The following is a 25113-nucleotide window of genomic DNA, read 5'->3' on the forward strand; positions in this document are numbered from 1 at the left end:
AATCATGTTATTCCATGTAAAGGAATAAGATCCCATTGCTATACTTTTGCCCAATCATCATTGTTAAATATGAAACTATTCTATTAGAATTTAAATAGTGCTAACTGCTAATTCTAGTGTTGATTTTTTAAAACTAAAATAGTAAAACATAATTACTTATAATACAACTGCTTGTTGATTCCATTTAAGGAAAAGAGAAATTGGTCCAAAATTATACATAAGCACTATGTTCGGATTGACGGGAGAAAAAGAAAAGAGATGATAAGTTTAATAAGGAAAATAAATAAAAGGAAAAAAAAAATTTATTAGTAGTTGTTGATTGCATGATTTAATAAATGGAAAGGAAAAAAAAAAAAAAAGAGGAAAAAAAGTATATATAATAATTGTTGCTTAATGAAAATGAAAGGAAATGGAAAAACTAATAATATAATTTATGTGTTTTTTTTTTTTTAACAGATATACTCTATATACAAAATATCTCAATAAATTAATTTTTAATTAATAAGAATAATTTTGAAATATTCAAAAGTTTTATTAAATTCTTTTCTTTTCCTTAGACTTATTAAATACGCATAATGTAATCTTCTATATCTTTCTCTTTTCTTCCTTATTTTTTTCCCTTTCAACTTATTTTAATAATCCAAACAAAGGAATTGAATTTTTTCTTTCTTTTCCTTCCTATTCTATCAATCCAAACATAGTGCAAGTCCCTACATAGTTATGTTGAAAAATTATAGAAATAATTAAGAAAACAAGGAATTAATAAACTATAACATATATGAAAGTGTAGATATAAAATAATATATTTACTATATAATAAAATAAACTATTTCATAAATAATTTTTTATCGTCACTTTTGCAGTTTGCTCATCCTTTTAGAACTATAGTTCATGAATCGATATGTTCTTATATCTTGTTTTATCAATTAATTTTTAATATAATTAAAACATAATTATTGTGAAAAATGCTTTATACATTATTAGTAACCAGTTTATATATTTAGTGTCCATAATTCTAATTTATTTATTTATTTTTATTTCCTAGTCATAAAAGAGAGAGTTGATACCATATATATTTGCCGATAGAATAATTTCCAATTGAACATCTACTATTTGGTACAAATATAATCATTGGATCCCATCTAATAATATGTCATAAATGCTCTTGTTCAATAAGTTGATATCTAATATTTGATAAATATATCTAATGATGCTTGTATTATCATAAAATTATTGATTAACAAACAACTAAGGATTGATCAATAAACAATTATATTCTTTTTTTTTTATCATTTAATTAAACAATTATCTCCAAAATAGTTGTTTAACAATAAAACTATCAAATTTATCATATATCCATTTAATAAATTAGGCTTTCATGATAAATACAATTTAATTTAATCATACTTTATTTAAGTGAAAAATCCACTTATCAATTTTTTTTTTTAAATAGAGTCTTATCCCTACAATAGTTAGTTTATTTGTAGTAATCCATTTATACAGAACAGACGTCAAAGTCAAAGGCTGTTAAGATTTTGTATTGACTGACAGAGGAGGTGGTAATTTGGTAAAAATAACTTTAAAATATGTTTTCATAATAAATCTCTTTTTCTATCCAATAGAATTCAAAAAAAAAAAAATTAATAATAATAATAATTATCTTTCTGGTACCTGAAGATACTCTGAGGAGTATTCAGTTTCGATATCAAAAAAACATGTATGCTAACAAGTATAAATATAAATACATATAATTCATAATCCTTCATATATATTTTTCTCTTTTTTGTTGAAGCAAAGCAAAATGAAGATCTCCAGTGGTACGACGCCGTTTGGAGGTCGTGTGCTGGTGGTGGTGGTGGCCGTTAGTGTGTTGGTTTGGTCGTCGTTTTGTTCGGCAGCGTTTAATGTGTCATACGATAAACGCTCTCTCATCATCAATGGCGAGAGGAAGCTCCTCATATCTGCTTCCATTCACTACCCCCGCAGTGTCCCCGAGGTGAGTGGCTCAGTGAGCTCGACTTATTATTATTATTATTTTATTTATTTTTCTGGTTTGTTTGGTTGCCGAGAATGTGGATTGGAAAGGGAAAGAAAATGTGAAGAAAAAAGAAAGAAAAAATGATTGTGAGTTAGTGAATCGGTTTTGTGGATTATATGAAACTCATGGTCGTGGTCGCAATCTTTCCCATTCGTTATTTTGTTTCATGCATATTTTTGTTTCATTACCAAAGTAATTGTCATATTACCATCATTAAAATTAATATAATACATATATATATGTAGATATATATATCCTATTAATAAATGAAACTATAATGAAATAGTGAAAATAATAATAATAACGTATTAATACATTATAAGTACATGAAGAAGTTAATAAATCAATTTAATTGTTGTTTTTATTTATATTAACTTTATTTTGTATTTAATTTTCATTTTAGTATTGATGAATATCATAATAATAAATAATAATAATATATACACAAAATGAAAATCCTTTTTTCTTAATTTTGCTGCTAGAAATGATTCGTTGTAATTGATTAATTTTTTTTTCATTAATATTTGGATTGCTTATGATGAATATGTACAATGTAGATGTGGCCAGGGCTCATCAAAACTGCAAAGGAAGCAGGGATTAATACGATAGAATCATATGTGTTTTGGAATGGTCATGAACCTTATCCTGGCTACGTGAGTACAAAAACTACCCATAATTTTTTGTTTTTTTATATTGAATGCCAACTGAACTTATTTGTCTTATTATAATATCAAAGTGAAATGACCTTTTCTTTATTTATTTATTTATTTATTATTTATTATTATTTTTTTTTAACCTTTACAATGACAGTATTATTTCGGAGAAAGATATGATCTGGTCAAGTTCGTGAAGTATGTCCAGGATGCTGGAATGTATATGATTCTTCGAATTGGGCCATTCGTTGCAGCAGAGTGGAATTTTGGGTAAATTAATTAATTCCTATGAAAAAAACAGAGATATTTTGTTATTATAATATGTAACATGTCCATGACCAGGATGGTGCAACTTTATAATTAGCCCGTGTGACTTTCTCGCATAATTTTTGTTACATAATATTTGCTAACTACGTTGTAACACAGAGGAGTTCCTGTTTGGCTGCATTATGTACCTGGCACTGTATTTCGAACTAATGATACACCCTATGAGGTAAGGAAATCGGAATTATGTTAAAAAAGACTTCGCCTAATTACCATTTTTCAAAAACTTTATTTTAAGTAACATAATTTTCTGATGTAATTATTATGACCCTATTTTGTAATTTCTAAATGATTTTTCCACTAATACTTGTTGGCTACTATACTTAGTTTCACATGAAAAGGTTCACAACATTAATTGTGAACATGATGAAGAAGGAGAAGCTTTTTGCATCACAAGGAGGCCCCATTGTCTTGTCCCAGGCAAGTATCGAAACTTAAAAAATGGAATTATTTTTCTGTCACATTTTCTCATTGTTTCTGGTTTTTCCTTCTCAATGAAGCACATGGGAAAAAACCCAAAAGATATATTGATGGGTTTTAGTCACTGGATTTATAGTCTAAAAATTTATAATTTAATAGGGTTATTTTAGTGGGTTTTGGTTTAGAGATGTTTTAATAAAAACATAAAATAAAAAAGGAAATAGAAGGAGATGGAAAAAATATATATATATATATATATATTAGCAGCTCATGATGTTAACTTCTAACGTTTTATCTCTAATATAAATGTTAAGATTGTTTATTTAAACATTCCCCTCTCTCTTTTAAAATTTATTTATTTATTTATTATTATTATTATTATTATTATTATTATTATAATTATTATTTTTTTACTTCAGGTGGAGAATGAATATGGAGGTTATGAACCTGCATATGGACAAGGTGGGAAAAGATATGCTCAGTGGGCTGCTAGCATGGCTGTTAATACAAGTACTGGAGTGCCTTGGATTATGTGCAACCAATATGATACTCCTATTGATATTGTAAGGTTTAAGGCTCTCAATGAGTTTATTTCTTAACAATTTAAGTATCATGTCATATCGCTTCTTTTTGTTTTTTTATTTTTATTTTCATTTTTTTCTGTTTTGCAGATTACTACTTGCAACTCCTTCTACTGTGATAATTTTAATAATTTATTTCCAGTGGCTCAACCCAAAATTTGGACTGAAAATTGGCCTGGATGGTAATTTGGTTTTCTCTTCTTCTTTACTTCAGATTCAATCCAAAGGTCATTTATTATTATGGCTTTGATACCTTGGTAGAAATATGCTTTGTCCTATGCTCCTATAAAGATTTTGAGTCCAATACCATGTGATTTCTGATTGTGAGGTATGATTGAAACAGTGGGTCTAAGAGTTATGCTACTGGTTTTTCCAAACAAGTTTTAAAATGCTATTTTTAGCTTAGGCACAACAAAACTAAAAAATCTTTAAACCCAAAATTTCTTCCAACTTTTACTTTGTGTTTTTTTAATCTTCATGTTCATAGTAAAATGAAGTTGGACATGAATAAATTATAAATATAACACAAGAATATTTGGAAGACTAAAGATATATGAAGTCAGAAATGTAGATTAATTTGATGAGGACATGTTAACGGTTTCTTGAAGATCCAATAGGGATGATTTTAGAAAATCTAACTATTTATTCAAAGTTCAGATTTGGTAACGTTAATGATAATATAAGTTTAGATTTTTAGTTTAAGCATGATGCTTCCGTCTGGTTTTTCACCTTCTGTGCTTCGTATACCTCAATTTGTGTGCATCAGTTACCTTCTCAGGTCAAGCTTCAAAATGTTTCATTAAGACTTTACTTGCTTTTAAATTAAAACCTTCAGAAATGTCTACTTCGTAATTCAGTCAATATTCTTAAATACTTTTATGGGAGCTAACTTGATTATCATTGGTCCCAAACGGACATGATCTTCATAGGAAACTACTGGCATTGATTCTTTTTCAAACACATTTATACACCATTCTGTTAATTCTTTTGGGAAATGCAGATTCTTTTTCATCCATCACATGTGACTGGATTAATTTTCCATTTTCTGCAGGTTCAAAGGTTTTGGGGGGCCAGAACCCCACAGGCCGCCTGAAGATATTGCCTTCTCTGTTGCTCGTTTTTTCCAAAAAAATGGTAGCGTACAGAATTACTACATGGTATTGCTCTGATCCTTTTGTAACATTTTATTCCATATTTTTCTGATTAACTTCTCTATAAATGTTCTCTTTCATGTTTATAATAGCTGTTCTTATATTTATAATAAACTCTATTGCCGTTTTCCACACTGTTATATAGTCGTTTTTATGTTTTATTTCTTACCATTATGATTTTATTTGGGTGGCTTAGTTTCATGGTGGAACGAACTTTGACCGCACTTCTGGTGGACCATTCATGGCTACAAGTTATGACTATCAAGCTCCAATTGATGAATATGGTAAGTAGTCTTTAATTCTTGTTTCATTATGCTGAAATTGTGATATACGATGTCACTTTATAACAGTTGAATTGTTTCTTTTATAGGGATACCCAGGCTTCCAAAATGGGGACACCTTAAGGATCTTCATGAAACTATAAGATTATGTGAACCTATCTTACTCTATGGTGAGCCAGTTAATATACAACTTGGTCCTAATGCAGAGGTAATTTTTATTTTATTTACCATTCAATCTTCCTTCACTGATAATTGAATATGAGGAGAAAGTTTGTAGCCAAGTCCACTGCTTTTACCTCAATTTGGTCTCCGTTTTGTCTATTTTTCCATTTTGTTCATTGATATGGCCACATCCAAGACGGATCTCTCTTTACCAACAGTAGGAAATTCTCTTCTATATTTCTTTTCCATTAATATTGCAGAACCTTATTGCTTTCCTTGGTGGCTGTATTAGCTTATTTGAGTTGCATAATATGGTCATATTCTAGTCTGCATATGATTCTGCAATTATGTTAAACAGTATACCATATTCATACTAAAATGATACATCCTTAACAAAAGATAAGGGAGCGACTCTTTACCTTCTTCTGGCCAAACTAATTGGTCATTACACTTAAAGCTAAACAGGCTAAAACCGGTCCACATTGTTGATATTTTTGGACATATATCTGCATTTAAAATTAGAAAGTTCTCTTCAGCTAAAGGTTTTGTCGTTTAGCTGATGTTTACAAATCAACCTCAACCTTACGTTCTTTGAAATGATTTTGCACTTTATAGTGATCACATTCTTTGAATTTCTATGTTGTAGGCTGATGTGTTCACTGATGATTCTGGAGGATGTTGTGCATTTCTCTCCAACGTGGACAACAAAACTGACACGACAGTCACATTTCGACAATTATCTTATCACCTTCCAGCATGGTCAGTTAGTATCCTGCCTGATTGCAGGACTGTAATTTTTAATACGGCAAAGGTAACTATTCACTGTTTCTTATGTTTACTGCCTTTTACCAAGCATACTAAATCCAATGTAAATCACTTTCCACACGCATAAAAACCTTTCTACTAGCCTCTAACTTTGATATGATTGTACCAACAGATTACAGCTCAATCTTCTGTAGTTGAAATGTTACCTCAGAATTTACAGCCATCAGACAAAAACTCTAAAGCTCTTCAATGGGAGGTATTTGTTGAGAAAGCAGGGATGTGGGGAGTGCCGGATTTAATTAAATTTGGCTTTAAGGATCAGTTAAATACTACGAAAGATACCTCTGATTACTTATGGTATACAACAAGGTTAGTCTTTTCTCCTAGCCAAAACAAAACAAACCTGTAATCTGCCTCTTCCTTTAAATATGTATTCATTAATGGATAATCATATAAACCACACTGGTCTTTTAAATGCTCTCAGCCATATAGAAATGAGAAGTTGGTTCTCTAGATCCTCGTTGTTAGTCATAATCTGGTTTAGAATTTTCACTTTTATTTTCCTCCAGTCGGTGTTGTTTTCCATGATAATGCCTTTTCTTTCCAACTTCATTCTTTCTTGACATTCTGTTTTGTTTACTTGAAAATTTTCTTCATTTCCTTGTTGCCTTATACTTTACTTTATCTGAAAAAGTATGCTTAACTTGATTAGGATGTAGAAGTATCTCAATGTTGAAAGCTGGGGTTAAGGATATCTAGTGTGGCTTCATTTCTTACAATTGCTTTTTGGATTGATCTTAATTTAACTGTTTAACTGAGAAGTGCAATAGTTTCTTGTTCTTTATTGTTCTTATGTCTTATTACAACACATTATTATCCGTATAAGCACTTGGATTGTAAGAAAAATTCAGAAATACAGAATGAAAGAAGCATGCAAGTAAATTATAGGTGGATTGATTTCTAACGCTCATTTTATTCATTATTGGCAGTATATTTGTCAATGAAGATGAAAGGTTCTTAAGGAACAGAATTCAGCCTGTTCTTTTTGTTGAATCAAAGGGTCATGCTGGACATATTTTTGTGAATGGTGAACTTCAAGGTCATAATCTGTTACTTCCAAACTTATATTTTAGCAGCTTATTTTTGTTTCATGTCATATGTCTTAAGACAATGGGGAGTAAATTTAAGAGGGAAGACGGGAGGGAAAATTAAGAAAAGGTAAATGGAAGAAGAATAAGGGGTGATGCAGAACTTGGGAAGAGAACAGGGAAGAAAGAGGAGAAAGGATGAGGAATTAGATAGAGTATGGAAAGAGAGAAATATGGAAAAAGATGAGGCAAAGTTAGCTATGGTATTCAGTATTCATACTGCATTTGTTTAATATGTGTTTCTGTGTGCATCTGGGATTTCATAGTGTTCTAGATCATTTTTAATAGCATCTCTTTAAATAAACCATTGCATGTAATTTATATCTGTATACGCTTATTGCTGTTCAGGTAGTCCGGTTGGATCTGGCTTTCCTGCAGCATACAACTTTAGCAAACCTATTGATCTCAAGGCTGGAAGGAATGACATTGCTCTACTAAGCATGACAGTTGGTTTGCAGGTAATATTCTCTTCTAATTTCCATTCTATACTTAGTTCTTGTCATGACTAAAACACTATTCATCTGGTTGATAAGGGAAAATTAACTGCAAGTTCACTTATATATCCACTATTGCAAATGGATTTGGTTTGTAACCTTGCTTTCAAAATGTCTGTATCACTCATTTTCTCTTAAATTTTTTGCTTTCACTTAATTTTTTGCAGGAAGTATTCTTGTAATTTATTCTGCATTTTTATCCCTTTTTTCTTGTTTCCTTTTTGTTTTACCATAATGGAATGGACTCATCTTTTCATAAATTAACATATAATTAGTAACTGAGAAATCCCAGGAGAAGATTTGCATTTGTTCTGTTAATTTCATTTGCTTCCATATGAAGGGAGATAATCTAGCTGGCTCTTCTGCATCTACATGTGTCTTGTCTTGTGGAATGTTAATACTAACTTCAATTCCTTCTGTTGCTGCTATCCTGTTCTTTCTAGTCGGCAGGAAATTATTATGAATGGGTCGGTGCAGGAATAACAGGTGTGAGCATTCAGGGTTTCAACAATGGGACAGTAAACTTGAGTGATTATACTTGGACCTATAAGGTGCTTTCTCCTTCTACTATTCAGTTTATATCTTGTAGTGATTATGTATAGTTTTCTAAATATATATAAGGTATCTTTGTTTTCACTTCAACGATACTTACATGCATTTCTTCAACGATAAAAAATTAATTCCAAGCCTATAAAGGGAACTAAAATTGATTTTGTAGTCTGAATGATTAAATTATGCATTAAATGTCTTGATCCTATTAACTTTTAAAAGACTTGAGTGCTTGTTCTTTGCTTCTTTGGCCAGATTGGATTGGAAGGAGAGAACCTAGGTATATACAGGCTAGATGGTTTGTATAATGTAAATTGGTTTTTGCCCCCAGAAGTGCCAAAGAATCAGCCTTTGACATGGTACAAGGTAAGAACTTGGAGAACATGACTGTGCGTGTGTCATAAAACAAACTATTAATTACCATTATTTAAAAATGGATAAAGGAAAATTACAAGAAACATTGCAGGCTATCATGGACGCTCCACCAGGGGATGATCCTGTTGGAATGGATATGCTTCATATGGGAAAGGGTAGAGCTTGGTTGAATGGTCAAGGAATTGGAAGATACTGGCCTATTGCGAGCTCTCTATACGGATGTGTAAAAGAATGCGATTATAGAGGCACATTCTTCCCCAACAAATGTCCGATGAATTGTGGAGAACCAACGCAAAGATGGTATGAAAAAAGAGACTATGTATTATGAAAATGCATATCTTTTGCATGTTATAAGTTTCGCTTTTAGAACTGACTCATAGAAGAGAGTTTTCTTATTGTCTTGAATTCTTTTTTCTTTTTTCATGGTATATTTATTAGGTACCATATACCACGGTCCTGGTTCAAGCCAACAGGAAATGTTTTGGTGATCTTTGAAGAGAAGGGTGGAGATCCATCAAAAATTAATTTTGGAGTAAGGAAAACCACAGCTTTATGTGCAACAGTTTCAGAGGACTATCCCTCTAACATACAAAATTATTTGAGAAAAGATGCAAGTGTTAGTCACAAAAATTCTACAACTGTCCGTTTGAAGTGCCCTGAGAATGCCCTTATCTCAGGCATAAAATTTGCAAGCTTTGGAAATCCTACAGGAACTTGTGGAGCCTACTACAAGGGTGACTGCCATGATCCTAGTTCCATTTCTGTTGTTGAAAAGGTAAGAACTGTCATACCATGATGTTATGCACACTAACATTATCATCTTTTTTCTGTGCATTTTGGTCATTAGAATTTCCTTGTCCTTTTTTATTTTCTGACATTGAAATAAGTAAATGTTTATATGTGGTGTTCATGATCAGTGTTGCTAGCTTTATCTTTGCGCTGTTACTGCAGTATTAGATTCAAGTTGCTGCCATTTTCGAAAACTTCCTGATGTAGAAATAAACAGAAAAAAGTTGCTGCAATTTTTGACAATCCTGGGCAAACTGCTATGACAGAATTTCATGTGTTTTTGCATGGGCATTTTGCATCAGTTTTCTTGTTTCTGTAGTTTCTTTTACATCTTTACTAATTGGTTTCAACTAATTTCAGGTCTGCCTAAACAAAAATGACTGTGCTGTAGAATTGACAGAAAAGCATTTTACAATGAGTTTGTGCCCGAATATTACCAAGAAACTCTCGGTCGAAGCAGTGTGCAACTGAAACTACCGATTAGATTAGACGTGTTTAGATAGGTTTTTTATTTTCTTTTTTCTTTATTTATTTTTTTTTAATTTTTTTTTTTTAAAGTAGAATAACAGGTCCCCATTTTCCTGATAATTGTAAATGTTGCAGGAAGGATTTTCTGTTTTTTTTTTTATTTGAGTGATGTTATAATAAAATTCATTTCTATGATGAAAAAGCTGCAAATCAAGTACCTCTGCATTCATTTTTAAGATTCAGCATGGACATTTTAGTAAAACATCAAAGCAAAATCTAATTAAAGTCCACAGTGTAATACTTAAAAAAGCTCTTCATTTTTTTTTTTTTTTCAATTTTTTAAATGAAAATAGAAAAGCTCTGATCATCTAGTAGCTGTGTGTTTGACTCTTTGCCAATGCTCTATTTATTTTGCTCATAATGGAAAGCTATACCCAAAGGTCTTTCGTTTAATTTTGACAAACTTTCCCACCAATTGTGCACAGTTATTTACACAAAATCAAAACCAGGTTTCTCTATTTGGTAAAATTCAGAGCACTACCTCTCATCCTCTTCTTCATCACCATTTTTTGTACCCTTTTCAAGCTTTTGGCCTCCCTATATCTTTTTTTGGGATCAGGAAGCAGGAAAAGGGTAATGAACTTCCTTGGAAATTGCTGTGTAGCTCTTAAAATTTTTTGCAAGAGGAACTCTTTGTCTGTCTCCATTATTATTATTTGAAAGTTGATCAGGATCAGAGGAACTCTCTATCGTCTCCTTCAAAAACGAGCACAGCTCTCTCATTAGTAAGTTTCAATCCTCCATTATTATGGAATAGCTGAATTTCTTTGTTTATTAACACCATGGTAAACAAGTTCTTCATGAGGCTTTTCAAAGATGGGAGTCTTGTAAGCATATATTGAATCTTCTTTACGATTTTCTTGCATATATATATATATATATATCTAGTTCATTAAGTCTGCTTTCTTTGTAATGGTTGTATAATATTTTTGCAGATAATTCCACCAAAGTTTGTTAGGACGAATGCAAGAAGCCTCAAGGACTCCATAGAGGTCATTGAGGCTCGAGACACAGAGAAATGTGGTTTGAAACTGCACAAGCATGGTGGGAAAGTTTGGTTTGGTAAGGGTTGGAAAGATTTTGCCAACCACTATTCCATAAAGCTCGGTCACTTTCTGGTATTCAAATATAAAGAAAATTCCGGCCATTTCCGTGTTGATATATTCGACGAAATCGCTATGGAGGTGAAGATTGACTGTCGCTTCACCAACCGAATTAGAAGAAGTACCAGTACAAGACCAACAGAAGAAGAACAGCCTCCTTTGGACAAGAGAAGAAACGCAACTCATACTGTAGGAACCTCTAAAGGTATTATTTTATATATATATATATGTATATGTTTTATAAAAATTAAATGGGTTATTAGTAATTATTCTTTAATATATGCTTCTTTTTTTTTCCTTTTGCTTGGATTTGAGAGCTTATAATTTTTTTTTTTTTTTTTTCATAATCGAACAGGCAGGGAAAAAAAGATGGAGCTAGTAAAGCAGTTGAAAGAGCTGAAGCTTTCAGGTCTAGAAACCCTTTCTTTTGGGTTCTGATAAAGCAAGTTTATGCACTTGGAAGATATATGGTAATTAAGCTTTAATTAATTTTTGTGTGTGTATGTATATATATATATATATATATATGTGTGTGTGTGTATACATATATGTATATATATATGTATATAGGCGTCCATTTGGGTTTTTAATTATTTGGTAATTAATTTTCCATGTATATACAGAATATGCCAAGAGACTTTGTTAAGAAGTATCTTGAAGGTGAAGCAATGGATGTTATATTTAGGAACTCAGAAGAAGGACGAAGTTGGTCGGTCCGGTACTTGTACGAGATTGATGATGATGATGACAGATCCATATACAGCTCCATTTCATACTCTCTCTCTCTCTCTCTCTCCCACCCCTACTTTAGATGTCGATTCGTGGTGAATTAATATATATTAGTAATACATCCTTAATTAAGTAATATATATATATATATATATATAGGGATAGATTTTAGATATGAGTTTTAGTTATTTATATCTTAATTTGAGCTTATAAATCTTAGTAAAAAGCTCTTACATAAAACGAAGTGGATTTAAACCATTAGACCAAAAATGAAGTTTTATGAAGAACAAGAAACTTGGAAGAAAAAACTTATTATTCACACACTAGTAGTACCATGTACTTATATGGTAATTAATTATTATTATCATTATTATTATTATTATTATTATTATTATTATTCTCCTCCTTAAAAATTAGAAAATAAAAAGTTCTTTTTTAAATCATAAAGTTAAATTAATTATGTATAATGGTTTATCAACAATAATTCTACCACTAGATTCAAATACATTGAACTTTCCACTAAAATGTAGACAAGAAGAAAATGACATTATTAAAATCTTAAAATTAAGCATGTAAATTTGAGGAAAAATCTTTGGAATAAAAGTAGGTGGACTTTAGATCATTTTTGTTATAATTTTTTATGGACAACAATAATTTTAGAGATTGATTGAAAAAAAAAAAAATTGAAAACGACACTTTATATGATTTTTCGTTTTGCATGATCTCTCAATATTTGGTTGAGTATTGGATCGGAGTCATTTTGTAATTTTTTTTTTTTTTCCCTTCGACTGCTAGTTGTAATCTGTGAATTAGAAACTTCAACCGAGTACTGATTTCTAAACCAAACCAAAGTAGAGCCTTTATTTTTTCCTTTTTCTTCTTGGAAATTACCTAATAAACTATAGTTTTTATTTTCCTTTTGTTTAGTAGTCTGACCAGAGTTAGAAAAAAATTAGAAACACAATAAATGCTTTTTAATATGCTCCATTCGGCCAAATTCTAAGTTGTACAACCTGCAATTTTGAGCATTATTCAATTCCAAGATTAGTTTAAAATAATTGTACTAATTAATTAATTCACTCCCTAAAATTCAGTCTTTACCGAGAAATTTTTAGGTACACAATGTGTACAATGTGGATTCTATATTGATGGGATAAAGCCATATGTAGCATCAAATTTGTCATTTGAAAAAAAGTCCACATCAGCATTTACTACAATTATAACGTCATTCCATTTCCATTCATATATTTTTAGTATTTTATTTATTTATTTTTTCTATCACTTTCACTTCCGTGAACCTTCATTGCAGAAGAAAAAACTCTTCCTCACCTCACCTCTTAGCAGAAAGAAGTTCAATAAACTAGTTGCAGCAATTTTTAATGCTCTATGATTAGACATAGATTGGTATAAAGTATAACCTTCATAGCACATAAAAATAATAATTTTTCAATCTTTCAATATTTCCCCTTGCATATTCAATATTTTTGTATCTCTTTTTATCCTATAAATTTTCAGGATCTGTCCAAAATTACTCATCGGAATTTTGGACAAGTCTTGATTTTAGATAAACCCTACCGGATTTTCCAATAAAAAATCCGGTAGCATCTCCCCTAAGGGTTAGATTTACCTCAAAATTCCCTGCATGAAATATACTTCTAGAAACATCTCCTTATTCCTCCCACCTTACTACAATGTATTACCACAAATTTCAGCACTTCAAATGAATAACAAGGAATCGGTGCATAATTAAATATATAAACGTCCAAAACAGTATACAAAGTTTTATCAAGATACAATTAAATATGAAATTTAATACAACAAAGGATAAAAGAAACAATACAAGATAGCGAAGAAAAGTAAGTAAGGCTCCTTGAACTTTCAGCAACGAACAAGACATCGAACTTGCCTCCGGACGATCAACGTCTACTAACCTGGATTTAGGGGAATAAAATTTAAAAATATGAGATGTTAATCATTTTAGTGAGTAATCCTAACTACGACACAATTACAATAATAATAATAATAATATAACGAGAAGATGAACTTGATTAATTAATAATAAATAATCAAATAAATAATAAGTAGTTGAAATATTGTTTCATCTCAAAACTCTCACAGTTCACTCAGTTGGAAGAGTTCTCATTTTTAAAACATTTTCACAAAACCCAACAATTGTACTCCAAAAATCAAAGAATAATTAATTAAATAAATTACAAATAAAATATATTAAATTAAAGATCTAGAATGTATAATAAAAACAAAAATAATTTTTAATAACAATTATTAAATTGTACACAAAATGTCATAAATAAAATAAACAAAATCATAATAAATTTACATTAAAAATAATCAAGAAAATATTTAATTAAATGGAATGCAATAATTTAGAATGCACATAAAATACAAATATTAATTTAGAACTCAAAAATTTACATTGGAAACACTTTAAAAATCAATTATTAAATTTAGAATAAGATATTATAAGATGAAATAAAATAAAATCATAAATAAACTTGTATTAAAGAAACTTGACATAAAACAAAAATCAACTCTATTTATAAATTATAAAATTTATTATTTAAATCAATAAAATAATCAAAAAAATATTTTAATATATTTTAAACTTCAATTTAAAATAGATAAAAGAATACAATAAAATTCATGTTAGAATCTCAAAATTTAAATAAATAATATCAACATGGTAAAATAAAATTCTAAAACACTAATTTAAAATAATTGATAAAAACATGAATAAATATATTTTAGAAAATATTTGTTTGAAATAAACAATAAAACAAAATTAAATACGTTTAATTTTAAATACGATTTTAAAGCATTTTGGTTTGAAATTCGTATAGAGAAAATAACTTCACGCACCACACTATATATCAGTGATGTCCTATGATACCCAGCATCCCGAGCACCGTCTGACGGGAGGTTAAAGAGAGAAACTTGCATACGGTCGCTTCGACGTCCCGACAGCTCCGCTGCTTATAACCGTCATCTCGGCCATGGAGGGGGCGGCTATGGCCAATATCAAACTTGTCTGCCTTCGGTCCAATAGCAACTCATAGGAGACATTACAACCTGCGTGCTTATCCACATATACAGTATAGAACACCAGTACTATATGCGTGCATTTAAAATCAATTACTAAATTTATTATTAAAATACCAAGCTTTTCCAAAATTTACCGTAGAAATTATATCATTTTTCAAATCCACATTCTCTTAAATCCTCATCATAAATCCATCGATATAATTATACAATTTTTCCAATACTATAAAATCAATCAATTAATAATTTAAGCGCATAAAGATATATATATATATATATATATATAAATATATATTTTGGAAGCATCAACTTGAACAAATATTTTTCTTGAATCATTAAAACCTCTATGTCAAAAATAATATTAAAACCACATGAAATTCATATATTCTTAAAATCATGTAAACGCATTTATCATGTATCATAAAATCAACATCAAACTCAACAATAATTTATTAAAAACCTTAAACCATAATTCCTTTAAAATCCCAAATATATTTTTGGCAACAACACATATATTAAAATCATCATAAATTGGCATTGTAAAATTAAATGAAAATTCCTTCAGATATTAAACATATATTAAAAATCACATGAAAGCATTTCTAATTACACAATATTCCAACAATAAAATTTAACAATTATTAACAAAATCCCATATCTATAAAATTCTTAAAATCAAAATATTTCTTAATGCACAAATAATTATAATTCATTCAATTTTGGCATCAAAATTCCAAATATAAATTTACTAAATATTTCACACATAAAATATCATTTTCAAATATTCAATTAACACAAAATATTCATAATTTAACTCTAAAAAATAATTTAAAGGTGAGTCACTCACCTCGAGCACACCAGTAAATCAGGATCCTCCATAAGATCGATTCTACAATTCACCTGTGTTCCTTCCTAAGATCGGACCAGAGGTGGCCGGAATCTCACAGAGAAGGTTTCGGTCTTTAGGTCCTTAGATCTTACAAACCGCTGTGAATTGGAGAAAACTGACATCGGATTTGGGTTTAGAAGATTTGGATTAGTGGGAAAAGGTGGACAGTGTGATCAAGAACTCGCCGGAATCAAGTTTTCCAACGAGCCACCGTGGTCATCGGAAACCATCACCATCAGTGGCGTGTCCGGTGGCCATTGACATCAATTTTTGGAGGAAAGGTAGATTGAAGAACGGGTGAATGGATGGGACCGGAGGTTAGGAAAACGGATGCCGGGTTAGGGAGAAATCTAGGTTTGAAGCAATCGGCGCTGCCGGTCCAAAAGCATCGATCCAGGTGCATCGACGGTCGTTTGGCCATGGAATTTGGTGGGCTGGCCGAAAATGAGGAGGCGAAGGTGGTGGGGTGGCATGTGTACGGAAATGGTGGCCAGAATGGAAGAAACGGCGGTGGCCGGTTGGTGACTCTCTCTCGTCTCTCTCCTCCTTGCTCTCTCTCTCTCTTCCACCTCTCTCCTCACACGCCCCACACAACCATTTGCCCAATCAAAACGCCTCCCGTGGGTGTCACTGTGCACTCATGGGTTGGCCAGGTTTTGACACATGGTACATACTGTTCACATAATCAAAAAAATAATATTAAAATATTACGATATTCGGAAAAATTTGTAGGTCAATAACTTTTCAACGAAATGTCCAAATTAGGCGTACCGCTAGTCTATGAACTCGTATCAATGAGTAATTCACAACCATACATGAGTTAAAGCTCAATTTTACAAAAATAAAAAGTCAACTCCGATATTCTCGGACAGTTCGGATCTCAACTTGTTTTGCCCATAACTTTCAAAGTGTAGCTCCATTTTTATCGTGCTACTTGTCTACGAACCCAGATCGATGCGTACTTTGCAACGGTGCCTCGGTCAACCTAGAATTCTTGCAGAGTCAAAAAGTCAAAGTTTGATCATTCTCGGTCAACGACGATCAAACTTGGTCAACTTGAGAAATTTCTAGCATAATTCGGAACGGGGTGTTACATAAATATTATTGCCTCCAAGAATATAAAGACTTGTCTTCTTTTTCTTTTTTCTTTTTTTGAAAGTATTTATCAAATTAAGTGAAAGGATTTTCATAGAGAAATGAATATAAATTAAAACCCTAAATAGTTGTGGTGATTAACGAAGTGATTAAGATGATTTTCAATTTGGATGTTTAAGAGATAGTAGATCTCAATCTTGATGGCAAAGGGTTTTAAGGAGAGATTTGAGAACACAGATGAGAGATTTCTGGTTTCTATTTTGGAAAAGAACACATAGCACACAAGGGAAGAAAAAGACAGAAGAAAAAATAAAAATAAAATAAAATAATATATCGATGGAGGGGGAGGCATTAAAATAATAGAGAATGCTTATTGAAGTATTTCAATGATACAGATATAGTGCAACACATGACTTTATCCAATTGATTATGTACACCAACATAGAATCCATCATGGTACACGTTGCGCACCCAATAATCTCTCTATCTCTATGTATTCCAATTTACTTACACATTTGATCACAAAATTATGATTTTATGGAGATTTTATATTGGTTAGACTTGTTCGCAAACTGAATACACTGGTTGAAATTGCTAAAATGCACATGTATGAGTTAACTATGCAGAAAGAAGTTGAGTGACAATGGTGCATCAAATAGCCAAAAGTGAAACTACGAAAATGATGGATTTTATTTTTTCTCCAATTTCTTTCTCGATTTTATCTCGCATATTTTTCCAAAGAAAATTTTCAATCAATTTTGATTTCCTTCTTATTAAATTGGAATTAAAAATAATAATAAATACAAAATTTAAAAAAAAACTTATTATTTAAAATCATTATTTGAAATTAGGCGCAGATGCGATGCGTCTAATTAATTAATTGAGAACTTGATGAACTTTGTCACCTTCTTTGTCTCTGTTTTGTAGAATCTCTTCTGTTCGAGAAATAAGAAAAGGTTTAATGTGTACGTAAGAATTAAGTGTTGAACTTGCATATCTCTTGTAATCGATCATGTATTTTATATGTAATTTTTAACGTTGCTGCTACATCTTGATCGATCTTCTTATGTTTCTTGTCTAGGGTGTACGTATGATTGAGTTTCTTATAATCCAATATACATGAGAGGGTACTATATGGTAAATATATCTCATGGTATTACTTTGGATAGTGCAATATTATAATAGTAACATATATATGTACATGTGAAATACTCTAAACTGATGAGTTGGCTTTTCCAGATCATATCCCTTTACTCAGCAAAACTAGCTCTTCTTTTTTCCATATTCATATCCGCTATGTTAAAATATTATTTATTTTAAAAACTTAAGCTTATGAAAAATGGATTTTTATTATATTTATATTTTTCTTTAACATTTCTTTTTAAATATAGATCCATCTTTTTTCGATTGAATTTTGAACCTAGAACCTTATGAATGGTGGGCTTTCATTATATTTATATTTTTTTATATTTTTTTCTAACACGCCGTAACCACGTAGCAATTGCACTCCGAAACCTTAAGTACCTGACCCTCGTCTTTCCACCTTCATCTTTTTCTATTTCTTGACCTTCAAAGAACCAGCATTTTTAGCGAACGCATTGGAGTTCAACCAAACGAATTCGACGAGCGCTTCTTCATCAAGCAAGCGGATTCCCAAAGAGACAAAAAGAAAACCAGAAAACCATATATGCACTTTCATCGATTTCGCCATCATAAACTACGAAGAAGATTCCCCGCATAATGAAATTGAACCATGTCTGTCTTGTTTTATTCTTCATGCATTGCATGGCTTGGAAATCTCCTACTTTTTTTTATTTATTATTATTTTTTAGAAAAAGTAAAAACTGGCGGACTCGTTTATGACACTCTTAAATTTAAAATGTTAAAATATAGATATATCCTAAATTATACCGCTGTATAATGATAATTGACCGCCTAGTTGCTGATTAAACGAGTCCAGTAGTTTTTGTGCATAGATCAGTTCAATCCAAACGTACGTTTATTTTCAAAATGCAGATAAAATGCTGATAATTAAAGTGTCAGCTATTACGCCTTCATAGGCATACATACATTTTCCTATATATATATATATATTAATAATAATCATTAAGAAATATAAAGAATAATTCCTAATAAATAAAAGAAATATAAAGAATACAGTTAAGATTTCAAATAAATAAAAAGAAAGAAAGTGGTGAGAGAAAATGTAGGAAGAAGGTAGAGAGAGAAAATGAAGTGAAATAAAGTAGAGAGAGTTTTCTTTTTTTTTTTTGGTTATAAAAGTAGAGAGTCAGGAAAAAAAAAAAAATCTTTTTTAAAGGCTTTTAGTTTGAGGTGAATTCTTTTTTTGGTAAAATAGTTTGAGGATGAAATATACAAAAATGGAATGCAATACATGCCGTGGTGCCCTCACCCGATGTCTCATGCCCTCATCCAATGTCTCGAATTTATGATTTTTCAAATATAGATATGAATAACTTGTTAATTGAATCAATCTTATTTAACAAAATCAAATATAATGAAAATAAAGTATAGAGTCTTTTTTTTTTTTTTTTTTTGGGTTCTAAAAGTAAAGAGTTAGCATAAAAGAAAGGAAAGAATAAAAATTATTAACTGAGACAATCTCATTTGATAAAATTAAATATAGTCAAAATAAAGTATAATTTTTTTTTTCTTTTTTTCTTTTTTTTGTGTTAATTATAAAAGTAGAGAGTTAGCATAAAACAAAGCTAAGAATGAGAATTTCAAACTCACGAACTCTCAATGCAAGTGTAAATGGCATAACAATTAAGTCAACCTCACTTAATTAGGCTATTTCAGTTTTTTTAAGTAGTTTTGGTTGTTGTTCTCTCTATAAATGGGAATTCTTATTTTTTTTATTATATATATTTATATATATTATCATTACAATAATATTTAGTCTAAAGGGAAGAGATCAAATATACTATCTTGAACCCATAACGTCATTAGTATGGATATAAAAAGCATATCAACTAAGCGAACCTTATTTGATATAAGCTAAAATTATTTATGGATTATCATGATATTGATATAAGTGGCAGACCCTGAAATTATTTCCAGAGGAAGCAAAGCTATGTGATGTAATGATACTTTTACTTTTTGTTTTTTTAGATTTATTTGGATCTATTTATATATATATATATATATATATATATATATATATATATATATATGCATGTATAATATTTTCTTTTTCAATCTTGTGGCTAGCCAAACTAATTAGATTTTTTATTTAATTAAATAGGTTTAATTTCTTTTCCTCTAATTCTATTATTCTTAAGAACAATATGATTTCAATATTTTGAGAATGATTTAACATTCACAATATATTCATTATAAATTTACATAAAAAAATCCTCCTTCAAGCAAACCCAAAAAAGAAAAAAAGAATACTATTTTAGATTTTATTAGAAATTAATTAACCTGAATAAATGGAGAACTAAAAAAAGTAACAGTAAAATTAGTATTTAAAATGAAGAATTGGCATCTCTATAATTAAAACATCACTTAGTAATTAAATAAATATTATTTTATAAATAAATACTGTTTTTTGTTTAAATTATATAATTTAATTTTGTTAAGTTATTGTACTTTTAAATAATCATTATTTTTTAAAAATTTGTAATTATTAACTACTATATTGATCAAAATGAGTGAATAATAATCATATTGAATAATTATGATTATAAATTAGTAAGAAATGGATAAAAAAAAAAGATAAATGGGAGAAAAATGTAATAAAATTGACAAAAATTAGATGCCCCGCTGAGGAGGAAGGGGGGGGGGGGGGGGGGGGGAGAAGAAAAAAAGAAAGAAAGAAAGAAAGAATAAAGAAAAAATGGCATGGAGGCCATGAGCCATGCTTGGGTCTTTGGTGTGCTTAGGTGGTCGGCACACGGCATTGTTGCAGGAAAACAGAGCTGCATGGGTGGCACGGCATGATGCAGCAAGGGAGGCTTGGGTGGATGCCTTGGGCATGGCAAGATGGTGCATGATGGACTTTGCATTGCGGGCAAACAAGACTAAGACCGTATGTGCACGAGATGATGGCAAGGGTTGGATGAGCAGTCAACAACATGTACGAGGAAGTGCATGTGACCGAGGGCCAAGGAAGGTGTGTATGGGCGAGTATGCATACGAGTTGCACCAAAATGGGCATGACAAGCCGAGGAGGGTTGTGTCATGGTGCATGGCTTAGTGGTAAGTGCAGGCAGCGAGTGAGGTTGCAATGCGCAGTAGCAAGCCTGAATGGATCCAAGGCAAGCATGTGGAGACGTGAAGTTGCTGGGTGCGAGGAGGCATTAAATTGCACACATGCGATGGGGCGCATGACTGCTTAAGTATGCATGGGTTAGGCTACTAGTGATGAGCACATACAAAGGGGCAAGAAGGCCATGATTTTCGGGGATTACCAAGTAGAAAATGCAGGTAAGGTTAGTTTGTTTGTTGGATAGGCTTCATTTCGAAAATTGGACTAAGATAATGGATAGGTTGAATTTTGAAATGTGGCTAAGGTATTGATTTGGCCGAAATTCAAAAAATGGTTGCAAGCCTTGAGAAGTGGAGATCAAGGAAGGTTGTTGCAATCCTATTCTGGTTCGAATTTGAAGGTGAGTTTGACTTTGAAAGAGATGAGTTTAAATTCAGATGGACATGAGTTTGAATTCAAAAAGGATGAGGATATGACCAAAGAGGACATGTGGCATGGATGGACGCATTACACGTGATAGGTGGTTATGAGGGAGATAACTACTAGAGCTGGGTAGCGCGAGATCATTGATTTGAAAAGTCCTACACAACTAGGAGAGTAAGTTGTGATGATAACAACTAGGGATAAGTGCTAGTTGTAATCTCATGCAACTAGGGGATAAGATAGTTGTTATCCCATGCAACTAGGGATGTTAGTTACACTCTACTTGTATATATAGGAATAGAAATAGGAGCATGAGACACCAATCTCATAATTCAACCTAGTAGAAAAAATGGATGTGGTAATCCATGTGATAGGACTTTGTAATCCTTTTTTTTTTTTTGAGTTAATGAAAAAATGTTGGGGCGAGAGAGTAACCCTGTAAATTGTAAGTCATTTGTGATTGCCATACAGTGTGTGTGTGTGTGTGTGTGTGTGTGTGTGTGTGTGTGTGTGTGTGTGTGTGTGTGTGTGTGTGTGTGTGTGTGTGTGTGTGTGTGTGTGTGTGTGTGTGTGTGCGGTAAGGCATACTTGACCCTCGGGTTGTATGGTTGTGTGAGTGTGCTTTGTGCTGGCGCACAGAACCTTGGAACGGACTTCGAGTGTTCAAAACCTTGTGATGGACTTCGAGTGTTGGAATGCAGTCCAAGGTTGGAGCCTCAGACTAAGAGTGTGCATGTGTTGTACATAGTTTTAGCTGTGATGATTTCCTTTGTTGACGTGTAAGGTGTGCACATGAGAAGTCTGATTAGAGTTGGAGCTCTAAGCCCCATAAAGATGAGAAAAATTTTAGGAGAATTCCTCACCCCCGTGACATTGCCCTACCTAGGTCTGCCCGTGATATTGATTGCGAAACCCAACCAGATTGATCACAGAAAAACACCATATATTAGGAGATGATGAAACTATTGGAAGAGAATCTTTTGAGCCGTTGTACCAGATTTTTTAGTACCTCTAATTAATTGCAGTTTGAAATAATAAAAATAATAATAATACTTTGGTAATCTTAAATAGATAAATTACTAAAAGATTTTTTAAATTAATTACATAAAATTATGTTTTAATTTGAATTTATATATTTTTTTAAAATGATATTATCTTTTATATCATACAATGTAGAATTTGTCTGAATGTTAAGTCAATACCCATTTATTATTGGAAAAGAAAAAAAAAAGATGAAGTCAATGTGAATTTCATTATAATTAATATCGATTCCCTTTCCCAAAAAAAAATAATAATAAAAATCAGCTAATGTTGACAATTTTAGTTCTAATAAATGCATAATTTGATCCTCTTTTCTTTTTATTCAAATTTATCTCACAATTATCGAGGAAATTTCGTTGTTGAAAAGGTACCATGATGTTTGTGCTTGTATACACCAACTTTATCAAACTTGGTCATTTTTTTCTTTACCAAAAAACAAGAAAAAGAGTTTGTCAGTTTTTTTTTTTTTTCTGTACTGTTCGGTCACTAGAATTTCATGATCTTATTATTTTTTTTTTCTGATATAGATTCTATTGTTTTATATGTGGATTAACATGTACTTTTGTATGTGGAGGTCATGATCAGTGTTAGTAGCTATATCTTTGTGCTGTTACTGTACTAGTATTAGATTCGATTGTTTTAAATAAACTGAAAACTTGCTTTGCTGCCATTTTCTGACATATCCTATGCCAAAAAAAAAGTTTTTTTTTTCCTTTTTTTCAATTTTTTTTTTTTTTTAAAACATCTTTCACTAATTCATTTCAACTAATTTTCAAAAGGAAAAAAATTGGGTGGGGCGATTTTGCAAGCCCCACCCCCAAGCAGATGGGCCCCATATAGTGGGTCCCACAAGTGGCTATTAGTGGAACATCCTTTAGCCCATGGGACCACTCCACTGAAGTTTTTCTCATAGAATTGATAGAAATGCATTTTACAATGAGTTTGTGCTCGACTGTTTACCTAAAAACTCTCAGTCGAAGCAGGGTGCAGTTGAAACCATTAATTAGGTTAGACATGTTAAGACTTTTAATAGGTTTTGTTTTTTGTTTTTGTTTTGTTTTTCTTTTCTTAAAATAAAAATAAAAGTTCCTCATTTTTCCTGATATTGTAAATGAATCAGGAATTTTTTATTTTATTATTTTTTTAAGTTAGTTACATTTTAGTGTAGTCCTTGACAGTTAGTTAAGCCAAGCTTTGCTTTATTTTAGTAATTTTATAATAATTTATTTCTACAGTGAAAGAGCTGCAAATCAATTACTTATGCATTCATTTCAAGATTCAGCTTGGACATTTAGTGAAATGTGCATTAACTTTGGCATATATATATATATATTTTTTTTTTTTGGTATCATTTGAAACTAAATAAGACAACAAAAAATAAATGAAATTCTAATAAAAACTCAAGTTTTGTCTCAATTAAGAGGGACAAGCAACAAGGTTGAGATGATAAATCATATCTAATGTATTTCTTAGGAGATCATAAAAACAGGGGTCTTTAATTTCTTTTGACAGAAAAAGTTAATAAAAATTAAAAGAAAGTTATGTTTTGATAGATACAATTGAAAACAAATATTCCAAGGAAGTTCAAAATTTCTTTTGATCTTAATATATAATAAATATATATAACCTACTTTCCTTTGACTCCAAAGTGAATTTTCAGGAGCACCTATAAGAAGCAAATTAAGCAATATTCCTTACCTTTTCTCTGTTTTAAAACTTGCTTGCTGAACCTATTTTGATCTAGAATTGGTATGAGCGCCTCTAAGAAGAAATTAAATTGATGGTAATCGAGACCAAACAAGAATCGATTCTCTTCAAAGAAAATTTTCTTTGGATAGTTTTTTGTCTTATACGTATATATACCGGTAAGTCCCAGGACAACCAAGTGGTAAGAGCTTGCTTTGGAATGTAGAATCAGATCATTATTAATTGACCTTGACCATGTGATATAGAGTAGAAAATAAATAGAGCTTTAATTTTTTGTCTTCAATCTCGTACATACGTTTACAGTCTAGAGCATGTGATTATACACACATTTATAGTAATGGATGCCAGAAGGACCAATTTTTCTTTTTTCTCCTTTTTTGGGTAGAAAATTCTAAGATCATTTCGTTTTCACCGTAAGCTTCTGTTGCTTCTCTGTAGCCTACTTTGCAATATAACTTTAACCCTTCGTAGGAAAAAAAAAAAAAAAAGAAGATTTTTTTTTTTAAGAGGGACATCTCTGTCTTTCATTGAAGTCTAAAAATTAATAAAACAGTTGTATCAAAATGAAATTAAACTCTCT

General features: G+C 31.0%; 1 protein-coding gene across 1 annotated transcript; it reads left to right on the plus strand.

Annotated features, from left to right (window-relative positions):
- Positions 1-1784: 1784 nt before the first annotated feature.
- On the plus strand, positions 1785-10466 carry LOC107425334 (beta-galactosidase 10-like). The gene is made up of 19 exons (XM_048479092.2): positions 1785-1996; positions 2596-2691; positions 2849-2961; positions 3118-3184; positions 3343-3435; positions 3855-3998; positions 4107-4198; positions 5068-5173; positions 5364-5451; positions 5538-5656; positions 6257-6421; positions 6548-6744; positions 7365-7474; positions 7872-7981; positions 8461-8568; positions 8822-8932; positions 9033-9241; positions 9380-9716; positions 10091-10466. The coding sequence occupies exons 1-19, from the start codon at positions 1802-1804 to the stop codon at positions 10199-10201; spliced, it is 2571 nt and encodes an 856-aa protein (XP_048335049.2). The 5' UTR covers positions 1785-1801; the 3' UTR covers positions 10202-10466.
- Positions 10467-25113: the final 14647 nt, after the last annotated feature.

This window comes from Ziziphus jujuba, chromosome 7, assembly GCF_031755915.1.
Source record: "Ziziphus jujuba cultivar Dongzao chromosome 7, ASM3175591v1".
NCBI classification, from domain to species: Eukaryota; Viridiplantae; Streptophyta; class Magnoliopsida; order Rosales; family Rhamnaceae; genus Ziziphus; species Ziziphus jujuba.

Excerpts from the sequence above, each read along its gene's own strand:
- LOC107425334 (XM_048479092.2), top strand. The coding sequence starts at position 1,802 with ATGAAGATCTCCAGTGGTACGACGCCGTTTGGAGGTCGTGTGCTGGTG. Across the intron at positions 6,422-6,547 it reads TAATTTTTAATACGGCAAAG|ATTACAGCTCAATCTTCTGT; the intron begins GTAACTATTCAC and ends TTGTACCAACAG. Across the intron at positions 6,745-7,364 it reads TACTTATGGTATACAACAAG|TATATTTGTCAATGAAGATG; the intron begins GTTAGTCTTTTC and ends CATTATTGGCAG.